This window comes from Crassostrea angulata, chromosome 3 (genome assembly GCF_025612915.1).
Source record: "Crassostrea angulata isolate pt1a10 chromosome 3, ASM2561291v2, whole genome shotgun sequence".
NCBI classification, from domain to species: Eukaryota; Metazoa; Mollusca; class Bivalvia; order Ostreida; family Ostreidae; genus Magallana; species Magallana angulata.
In genome coordinates, this window is record NC_069113.1 from 41,101,673 (window position 1) to 41,113,808 (window position 12,136).

At 31.9% G+C, this 12,136-nt stretch overlaps 1 protein-coding gene across 1 annotated transcript; it reads right to left on the reverse strand.

Annotated features, from left to right (window-relative positions):
• Window positions 1-2,274: 2,274 nt before the first annotated feature.
• LOC128179100 (ribosome biogenesis protein NSA2 homolog) lies at window positions 2,275-6,849 on the reverse strand. The gene is made up of 10 exons (XM_052846598.1): window positions 6,767-6,849; window positions 6,333-6,400; window positions 6,156-6,221; window positions 5,747-5,800; window positions 5,503-5,653; window positions 3,968-4,052; window positions 3,744-3,838; window positions 3,244-3,384; window positions 2,925-2,976; window positions 2,275-2,371 (listed from the first exon to the last, which is right to left on the reverse strand). The coding sequence occupies exons 1-10, from the start codon at window positions 6,767-6,769 to the stop codon at window positions 2,304-2,306; spliced, it is 783 nt and encodes a 260-aa protein (XP_052702558.1). The 5' UTR covers window positions 6,770-6,849; the 3' UTR covers window positions 2,275-2,303.
• Window positions 6,850-12,136: the final 5,287 nt, after the last annotated feature.

Genomic DNA, 12,136 nt, shown 5'->3' on the forward strand with positions numbered 1-12,136 from the left:
AAACTATTTGAAGTTATCTTTAATTTAATTTAATAAATAAATGAAGTTAATTTAAATACACATCGATTCAACTCGAAAATAGACAATTAACAATTCAATCTTTCCACTATAGATGATTATTTCTATTGTGCTTTGAAATACAAGACATGAGTACTTGCCGAGTTTAACATATATTATACGCAATTATACATGTCGGGGACGTATATGCTATATACATGTATAACATTACTGATTAATAAAAGATGTATGTTGCTACTCAATATTTTATTTCATGGCTATTTTTTATATTTGCCAAATGAAATTTTACTTTATTAATTCCAAAACAGAATTGTAGCTATTAATGTTTTAATAATGCTGCAAAAGCGTTACATGTAGTTGTTTTTCAAGACAATTCGACCCCTCCCCCTTCCGGAATTCAGTCATGGTTTTTTTCTAATATTACTTTGCGTAAAGAATATCCGATTAAATGTACGTTACAAAACATGTTACGAGTACCAGTACCGTTTTTTCTTCGTACGAAAAGGCGAGCATTGGTAGCTTTTATTGCGTTTAACGTTGTGGGAACGTATGTCTATGTGTGGCTTCCAGAAAAATGGAAATACGAAGAGAGGATGCGACAAAAGGCATTGGCGGCAGGAGCAACTCAATCTGACAGTGGGACAGAGAAGTCTTGATTCATAACTGAAGATTTTGAATGGTGATAGACTTACTCACTGATAATTCTCAGTCTGTGATGTGAATTCTGTGTCAATATGTTACACTTTTTCATTCATTGGAAGTGATGTGTCAACTCTTTCCTTTTGATAATGGACTTGACCTTGACAAATATAGTTTTGCTACATATACTTATCGAGTTCATTAATCATCATGATATGTAATATGTATTATATTATATATGCTGCCCGTTTGAATAAATGATCTTTGAGATATCTTGATTATAATCATCATAAGTTGGGAATCCACATTTAAGGGTGTCGGAACAAGTGGGAGGGGCAGCAACTTCTGCCCCAATTTTGCAACAAAAATTACTGCAAGAAAAGCAGAAAATTCACAAAAGCAAATATGTACTCACTAAAGAAGCAACGTGTTACAGGTTTCTGTGGTCAGTGGATTTTACAACTTGTTACACTCTTAGAGGCATATAGTGGGTTTTTGGTACATGTTCCTTTGTCTGGCATGTATGTCAGAGCAATAAGGTACCTTTGTACATGTAGTAACTATTGAAGGAATGCATTATACCTTCTCTAATTAATTTCTATTACAGAACACATGTAAAGATCAGGTGACCGATGTTGCAGGCATATATCATTGGGGGTTTAATTATCATGGAGCTGGCCACCCTTCCCAGTTTATTGGGAGTGTGTAAAAAATTTCATCATTGAAAATGATGAAAAACTTGTAAAGTTGAAGTTATTGGTAAACTATGCTCTGAGAAGCAATCAGTATTGAAAAACCTTGGCTAGCAAAGATGACTACGCTTCACTAGCTTGAAATCCATAGACACTTTAAATAGATTTTATTTTTTAATCAACCTGGTTTAAATAAATGACTAAAAATAAGAATATATCTATAATCATAGATTTTATAAAAGCATTCATTTTACGATATGAAAAATGTTTCTTAAAGAGTTTGGGTTAACATAAGACACATGTATTTTTTGAGGGTTTTTTTTCAGATATATTATATAACTACTGCTATCTCTCAGAAATATAATAACTCTTTTTTGTAAATTGTAGTAAAACATATACTGGTATAAAGCCAAATGCAAGCTCTATCAAAGCAAAGTGTATGGAATTGTTTTTTTTTTTTTTATTAAATCACAGAATGTCTACTTCCAAAGAAGGAACACAACAATACTTTGACCCTTATGCCTTTTTTCACTCCCCCTGCCATAACCGACATTAACTTCTAGATCTTGCAATAAATTGTCTTCCCAATGTTGAATACTGTAAATCAACTATTATTTGCAACAACTTTATTTTGAAATTTACCCGAGATAAACTGGTTTGCAGCGACTAATTTTTGCAAACCAAACCTTATCTTTTCATTACAGCTAAATAGAGAATACTGTTCCACGGTGAGACATATTCGTGCCAATGAGGCTCTTGCGTACCTCACCAAAATTTTTCGCATACGAATAAAAGTTGGTATAAGTACCTTCTGATGCCTCTGCCAATTTTTTTCTATTTAAAAAATATAAGTAAGAGAGCTTTCAACCAAAAAAATGAGTAGTTTTATAATTTTTTAAAGTTGCTGATCAATAATAAGACATGCTGACTGCCGAGTTTTATTTATAAGCAAAGTTACACCAATAGTACAGCGTTGATACATCCATCGTTTTCAGGATTGTTTGTCACCTGGGCATATTTACCTGAAATAGTAAATTGGGAAAAAATGATCTATAAATATAATCAATGGTTGATTTGATTTTAATTTACATAATTAACATCTTTAAAATACATCTTCCTTTCTTTAAAAATATTTAAAACTTTTTCACCTGTTTTTATATCAAATGTTTTCAGTGATTATCAATACATGTACATGTATGTTTAAAGGAAATTATCAAAAAGTGATAGACATTCTGAGTTTACTGGGACTATATGTAGAAATTTCACCCTACAAATAAATTTATATGTGAAGATTAAATGAATCAAAATCAAAATGAATTTCCATTCCTCACATAGGTAGAGGATGAAGATTTGCACGTGATAAAAAAGGATTGAATTAAAATTATCAATGATAATAAACACACATATTTGAAACCAGCAGGAACTGGAAAGACTTATGAGTAGTTGTACTCAAACTTCAATAGTGTGTTGTAGTTTGGAAAACTGAAGTTATAAAACTTCAATGATCATAAGCCTAAGGTAAATTAAATACCATTTACTCTCCGTGTATGACAAAATAAGAACATATGTACGTACCCCATATCACTTTGCCAGCTTGTGTCACAAGACCTAATTCGCTGATATTAACCTGAAAAAATAATCAGAACCACTCTAGAATTCAAATGCATTCACTGGTCTTTTTAAACAATAAAATGTCATCTACAGCAATTTCAATGATTTTTTTCTTATCAAAAATCCTATTGAGGTGAAACGTCTTTTTTTAAAACAGCTTACAATATATTACCGGTACATATTTCATCATTAGTTAATAATCACTAATTGACTGCTGGTGTACATGATATACATACCGGTAATTTTATCAGGTTTGTGAGTACACATATATTGTTATATTCACCTCAATGATGGTTCCTTTTGTGATGACGCCCAAACTTGTGTACATGGTTGATGTTGGATTTTTCTTCACACCGATGATGGGTAAACAAAATGTAGCTTTAAGTTCTGGATGTGTTACATGTGCTTTGTTGAATCGTAGGCCCTAAAGAAAACAACTTATGGTTCATACGTGTATATTGATGCATTATTAAATTCTGAGAACATGTAACCAGAGCAGCAGTACAGATGGGGTGGAATAGCTTGGCATCAGCAAGGGCAGTAGACACAGACGCAAGTGGAAGCAGAGTATCAGGGCCTTATATGCCAATTAACACAAAGTGGATAGGTGAGTCAAGAAAACATGTATTCATAAATGATAAAACTACAATTTATATAACTTATCACTCATTTCATATGAGACTGCATAATTTTTAATGATGTTTACTGAGGTGTAGTTGTTGAACATTGACACCTATCAAAATTTGTTAAGGCATTAAGGTTAACTGTAGGTAACTGGCATACCATAGGGCGAATGAATCTTTCAAATTTGGGTGGTTTTCTTGTGAATCCTTCACCCACATAACAAACTTTAGTGACCATTCTTTTCCAGCCTTTTCCTGTAAACAACATTCAAATATAAGGCCAAATACAACCCATACAATATTGTACATTTAATTACAAAATTTCATATCATATACAGTACATGTATTTTTACCTTTATTTGAAAAAATATATTGGTAACTTACGTTTTGTTTTGCCACTTTTGATAACTTTGAAGACTTCTGCTTCACTCATTCCTCTAACTTTAGGTAATGGAACATCCCATTTTCCCTAATTATTAAAGAGAATAGACATAGTGTTGCATGTCAAAATAGATTAATTTCAATTTGATAAATTTACACCTTAAACCATAAAAGAACATTAGTCTTAAAAGTAAAAAATCAAAAACAGTTGCAGTAACACGCATATTAAATATATCATTAGTATGCAAAAGGTTATAATATACTGAAATGAAATGATGTTTGGAAAACAATTACTATGAGTAAAAGTGATTAAAGACCACTGCTGAACTTAGCTCTCACTCTTTATTAATGTATATCATTACAATTCAGTTTTAACTATCAATAAATATCCCTCTAAGCCATTAAAATTCTGCTTTAACAGTCTTTGCGCTTAACTTTTTTTACTACAAGCCCATAGGGCAAGTGAGGTTACAAAATCTGGTAGCCCAAACAAAATTTTATTAGCCCAAATCAAGAACAATAAAAACAACTTGACAAAAATGACTTATCATATTAAATTATATGATAATAATATTTAGTTATCCTTTTTATTCAAAAAATTACCTTTCACAATTCATGATTTTTTTTATCTTTGATATGTTGTAGCCAGTGATAATAAGAAATTTCTAAACTGAATTCATGATTATTTCAAATTCTGCATGTTAAAAGCAGAAATGGGTCAATAAATATCTGATTCCTGATTATCAACTCATCTCAGTACTTTGATTCAACACGTTGTCAATGATAGACTGGCATGCCTGCCAGACTGGCAATGCATGATATCGTAGGATAGAGACAAAGGACCAGTATGTTTCAATGACAAAGAAATAAGAGCTATTTGCATTATATCGCCCATTATCAATTCACGTTTGTACTCAAAATCCACTCCAAGAGATCCGATGATAGAAAGGGTCTTCTCGCTTCGCGAGCTGGGTTTTTCTAAAAATAGATTTTATGCTTAACATTGAACAAGGTTTTCCCCGTGTAAGTTGTTGAATTCATGGGCTGCGATTGAACAAAAACTACTTTGATTTGTTTTATTTTGTAAACATCAAGAAAAACTTAAGAAATATATGTGTGAAAAAAGATAAGATTATTTAAGCATTTCAAATTGACAATCACGCAAACAAAAGAGGTTAATGCATGCACTATTTTCATTAGCGCATGAATAATGTAGTGCAAAATATTCGCAGAAACAGCTATGATAACAAGGATCGCTCGCGAAGCGAGCCGACTCAAAAATGGTATCATAATTTCAATTACCGCCGGAAACAACATACTAGCCCATCGGGCATGCGCGAAAATAATATTTGGTAGCCCGATCCTGATTTTACTAGCCTCGGTCATCGGGCTACCGCTTAATTTCGAAGACTGCTTTAATATTCATGTAGATTATTTGAATATTAGTCACTACATCACCTTACAAAACTTTTGAAATCAGTTAACAGAATAACATCGTACATCTTAGTCTGACTTGTTCGAGTCTACTCCAGACTTACAGCTTTCTCCTTGCGTTTCTGTTTGATCATGTTTGACAAGACCTTGGCACGACTCTGACCCTCCCGGTCCAACAAGTACGCAGGTACTGCTCCCTCTGGTACTTCATCATTATTCTTCTGCTTTGTTTTTCTTTCCTCATGCATCTTTATTCTTAAAGAGCAAAACCAAATGAAAAACCATATCAAGATGAACAGATCCTAAAAGATCACATGATGAAAATTGTGTATGCTAATCAAAACTTACGTTTTCTTCATTTGAACTTTTTCTGCATGTCGTTTCTTGTTGTATAATTTAGCTCTGGAAAATAAATTAAAATTTATTAGCTCTGGTATGAAATTTGAGAAAAAATGTCAAAATTTATAATTACAGATACTATCCATTTCACTAAATGTTTTGTTTCAACATTTGTTGATCCCCAATTTTCATGGATTTCATTTTTAGTTCATCCATGAAATCAATTGTTACTCAAAGTTAGAAATCAGACAACATTTTGTGTTGATAAAGCTATTGTCCATTATTTAAGTAATAGATAGCCTCTAAATTTATAACATACTTTTTCTACATTCTCAAAAATTGATGGCAATCAATGATTACCAATGACAACATGTTATTTAAACTTCTGTTCTTTTCTGAATATATGTAAATAGTCTACCTTATTCCTCTGAGCTTTTTGGCTTTTTCTGCCATTTCATGAGCTTTTCTCCCTTCCTTCTTCCTCCTGAAAAGTAATAATTTAAATAAACAGTACATGTAAATAATCATTTCATCCAATTAGTATTTAGTCAAATTAAACACCAAAATCATTTATTATAAAAGAGGCGTCACTAACTTTCTCTCATGATAATCGAGTCTGTATCCATGACGCTTCCTGTGAAGTTCAATATGTTCATTCTGAGGCTGAAAACAAAAAAGGAGAGAAATCAATCAAATACAGTACTTGTCATCTGTTGAAAGAAAAACGACAACTACCTTTAATGAATATGGAAGCAATTGATCACAGGTACATGTATAGTTACATAAAACATAATTAGTCAAGCAGGGACAAATATACAAATGGAAAAAATATTGACAGTGAAACGAATCATTTCTGTTCTAGTTTATGTGTGTTATTAGTATTTAAATTGATATTATAGACAGACTGTTCTGGAAACGATAATCAGGGCCCGTTTGTCGTTAAATGAGGCCTGCTTGTATCATTTCGAGAGATGTTCAGTCTTTCATCATAAATTTGCACCAGTGCAGATATCAAATCGAAATAATTACCATGTTTTATAAGGACTTGTGAAATCGTGTGGCAATGTTTTTCCTCGGCAGTCTAAAAAGGAAGTAGTGGCTGATAAATAAATATCAACATTAGTTAAGTGGATATAGGATTTCCGAAATGATAAAATTGCGATATTTTTGCTGGTTTTTCGCTTTCTCTTTTTAAATAAATCATTTTACAAAAATTTGCTATCGCTAGAAATATTTTTTTCTTAATCTGCAACAACCAGACCATTTTCGTATAATTAATAAGCATCATTTATTATAAATTATAAATTAATATTAATTTATAACAGTTGTAATAACTGAACATGCATTCCTGGGCTGCATTTTACAAAAGAACTTACGACAAAGTTGTAAATATTTACAGTCTCGTAAATTGATCTTTAAAGAACAGAATTGACATAAAACCATTTATTTACAAATATCGCAATTCCAATAATTGTACTTTCCAGCAATGATAATAAATCATTGTGAGTTGGTGATTAATAAGCATTCATAACTTTGGTCTTAAGTCACAAGTTCTTTTGTAAAATGCAGCCCTGATACTTATATTTTGTTCCCCTTTCCACATATAAAACTACAAACAAATTCTCAAAGATTTTATCTTTGACATAATGAAATATTAAGTGGATAAAACTACTTTACAGAAGTAGAGTAGACCGACTTTAAATAATACTGTTAGTAATATGATGACCGGTTCAATTTGAAAACGCGTCGCTCTTTTTAGAATAGAGAGCACAAATGCTTTCTGTTCATATATGAGGGAGAGAAAATAGACAAAGACTGACATAAAGACCTTCTGACTTTGACCTTTTTCTAAAATTTGGTTCAAAGTTACTTATAACACACACGTATTTGAGATGGTATGGAATATCTTTTAATATTTATTTGAATTAAAGTACATTATAATTAAAATACTTTCACCGATTTAGAATTTTACAATATTTCACCATAAAATACGTCTATTTAAAGATATTTTGGAAAGGTACAAATTTTAAAATCTCCAGCGGAACTCGAACTCACGACTTACAGATTCATAGTGAAACCTCTAATCCACTGTGCTACGGAGCTATGTGACAATTATGGGAAAGAAAATATTTATAAAAGTAAACTTGATTTTATTGTATATTTACCATAACATCGATTTATAACCTTTAACTATGTTAAATATCTAGAATAGGTTGATTTAAACTGGAGTATGCGTGTCAAAACCTCCAAATACTGTCATTTTTAGAACTTCAATGCCTTTTCTTTTATATAATAAAGTGGGTCTGGGCTCCACATTTTTGTCATAGTTTATATAAGGTTCAAAGGAAATCAAACCGATTTCAATCAACAAAAACGTGGAGAGGTGACCCACTATACTTTAAAAATGTCATTTTGTATCCCAACAATTGAACGTTTAAGAAAAATACTACAAGTCCGTAAATTCGTGGTTGAAGTTGCATTTAGCATTTAACAAGAAAGTTTGTTGTGACTGAAATGGCTCAGTGGTTAGAGCACCAGACATTAGGTAGGATTACAGAGCTGGGGTTTTTAGGTTGTGGATTCGATATCGTCAAAACATTAGAATTTATATTTTTCCTTATCGTTTATTAAAATATTCAAAACTGAATATAGTTAGAAATTGTGCTTTTGTAAAATTGTAATATAACATTATATAGTATATTTTGTTGGAAAAAAAATTAATTTGAAATTGTTTTTTAAGACAAAACCAAATGAGCATTTGCGCTATCTTGTTCCCCCATCTTCTTTGTCACACTGTGGATGAAGTATAGTTGAGCCATATTGGGCCAAGGGGAAAGAATATATGGTCTGAACCAGGGTTTAAAACATGAATGTAGGTCTGTTATGACCTAAATCAAATAGCAAAAATCAACTCAGCTTAACGTCACTGCACACCCTTCACCCAAAGGCACCCTGTGAGTAAAGGACAGATCCAATTAGGAAGCCCACAGAGCAGGGCCCTAATTGATATGATAAGATGCCTTGGTAATCTTTATTTTAGGTGCCATGAAAAATACAAAACGTTGAGCTTCTAGCTGACACGTTTTCAATACATACCAGTACCACACCCTTGCGACACAGATACAAACGATGAGTCAATGGTCATATATTAAACCGATCATAAAATATTGTCTCGAATCATTTGTTTTTACTAAGAATGGCTAGTATCAGGTTAACCTGTTCACAATGCTGACAATTTTTTGTGTGTGACAAAAACACCCAGTCATGCACAGAACTGTTTATTTTGTTCACTTGTTTTGGGTATGCTCAAGAGTTAATATGTAAAGTACGAAAGCTCTGAAGGGACGTATCAATCTCTAAAAATGTAAAAATCAATCGGAGATCTCGAATTACGAAACTTTATTTTTAACTTTTAAAAAAATCTAAATGTCTCCTTGGAGCTTTCGTAATAAGCTATGTCCCAAAAGTTTAATTTGCATCCGATCACTCTTCTTCTGAGCAAAATGAACATCTTTTTCTCTATTGGAGAGAACATGTTAAGATCAATTCTATGTAAGAATCAAAGATTTATAAAAGGGTCTGGCCACGCATAGTCACCAATATTATTATATTTCATACATGGACACACCTAGGTGTAAAACGCAAAAAAAGCACTAAAAGATGGTTGCTAGGGGTAACTGTTGCCATAGTAATCGAGGCTAAAGATGGAAAAATAGCAAAACTTGCCTACTTTGAAGCCATATTAGAAGGTTTTGCCCACTAATGTAAACTACCAAAGACATAAAACAGCCTTTGTCCTATTTCAATTATTAAATTATATCAGAAAATTGATGGAGAAACCAAAACTTTTAAAATGTTACCATGGAAACCGTTACAATTTTTTAAAATTTGTTTTTTTTTTTTTGCGGTTTTTGAATAAGCCGAAATAAGAAACTGTTAAATTTTTACATTCATATCAATGTCCATGCTATATATATTTTTTATTATGAAAATTAACATCCGTTGCTATGGCAACAAGGCCAAAAAATAGGAAAAACTAAGAAATTGAAAATGATTTTGATATGCTTTAATTCCCAATTTTAGAATTTTTTTGCTATTGTTTTAGTTGAAACTTGTAAAAATATATCTAAATTTTCATTATATATCACAAAAAGTTTTGTTATGCAACAGATCGAGAAGTGTTGTTGCTATGGAAAATTAGGTTGCGTAAAAAATAACACAGAAATTCTTTCTTTTTGAAAAGTCCATAGCAACGGCAGCTATTTTTAGAAAATTCAGATTTTTTTCAAGTGTCATTAAAGTTAAGGACATACTTTATTTTTTCTCACCATTTGATTTTATATATTTATTCATTATAAGGGATGCCTAAAAATATTATAATTTTCCTTATTTTTAAGCTTGTTACTATGGCAACGGTTCTCAATTTTCGTATTTAAATTCTTTATTGCACAATCATAATAGTGTTTACCAAAAAATCCAAGATTTGCACTTTTTATTCAAATTAAATGAAGAAAACAGATTTTAAAATTTCTGTTAGGTAACCATTGAAACGCTCTGAAAATATGCGTTTCTCAATGAATTTTTTTCTTTATTTTGAAAAATGACAACTATTTTCAATAATATATTCTACCCTGGAAACCCCAATTTCTGCACATTACTCACAATATGTTCTGAAATAAGCATTAAAATGCCATTTTTACATCTTAACCCTTGGTTACCATGGCAACGGGGCCACATAGCAACAAACAAATGGTGTTGGGCTTTTTTACTCACCAAAGACTATCAAATTGTCTAGTATGAAGAAAATCTGTGACTATGCTTGGCATCCAAATTTTGATTCTTACATAGAATTGGTCTCAAGAACTACCAGGGACGTAGCAACCCCCCCCCCCCCCATAAAACCCGAAGGGCTTTATGATAGATTTGATCACGCCCCGACCAGATTATTACCTCATAATATTCAAAGAATGATTCCTTATTACTTATATTTATATAATTTTAAGCAATCGTACAATTTTTAAAATATTTAAATATAAATAAGCATACCCTGCTGGCGCCTCAATTTGGCGTCATTTGTATTATGGGTTATATAGTACAAAATCGATAAGTAGTGTTATCACAGGCAAAGACACTGGAAAATGTAAATATATAACAGTAGTAATCATGATCAAGAGGATTAATTGCAATAGTTAAATAAATATAATATTGGACTATTTACTAGTATTTCAGTGTTTCCGCTGTCTGTTTCAAAGGTGTTTGATATTAAATTTGTTGCTTTTTTGACAAATGTATCGATTGTCTTATTTTATATTTTTTACCAGTGGTCATCTAATAAGTTAGTACATGTAGTTTAACCTGTCTTTGTCCATTAGGTTGAGCACTGTTACAGTACATTATTTTTAAGAGTGGACAGCTTTTCTGTCCATTATTTTTAAGAATGGACACCTACAGGTTATGTTAGATTGCTTTTAAAACTTGCATGGATTTTCCTTTGTTTTAAAGACGAAAATACAAAGGATATATTGCAAAACAAAAACGTTTTAAAGCCTAAAACTAATCTTGCCATGGCTTTAAGAACCTTGATCAATTCTTTATCTTAAAGAATGGACAGTTTGAGGCTTATGTCCTTTACATAAACACAACTGGTATTTTTTTCATATACTTTCTAAAATTTCACTAAACAAATCCACTTAATGTTATTGGTACAGTCAAACGTCGTTATCTCAAACTAGATGGGACTGTTTAGAAACTTCGAGATATCCGAACTTTCAGTAATGAAGTCTTTGTCAATCCAATGAGTCTCTCCCACCATCCACCATACCATGGAGCTCGACTTGGAATGAATTTCCATTGTACTCCATATTCAGCAAGTTTTTGATGTACGTTTTCTGCATGTGATGATCTAATGATTTCCTTGGATGCAGATTGAAAGGTTGTAGCATTATCTGAGATCATGATACTAGGCAGTGATCTCCTACTAATAAATCTTCTGAATGCAAGAAGAAATGAGCTCTGTGTTAGGTTTGGTACTAGCTCTAGGTGTAAGGCTCGAGTTGAGGCACAGGTAAAAAGGCATATATATGCTTTAGAGTTTTCTCCCAATTTATCCTTGACATAAAGGGGTCCTGCAAAATCTATGCCTGTCACGGTAAATGGAGGTTTCATCTGTAGACGGTCCTTTGGTAGCGGCACCAAAATGTCGCGATTGTATAGTGGTCTTTGAGTCAGATAGAATGAAAACACATCTGAATGCTTTGACTGGTTTATCTAAACTAATTTGAACATAAACATAATTATTGTCACGTTACCATGACGTCATATTATGATGACATCATAATAGCAATGTCTCACAACGTCACATGCACCTTGACGTCATGCAAGATATTTCCCAACATGGAT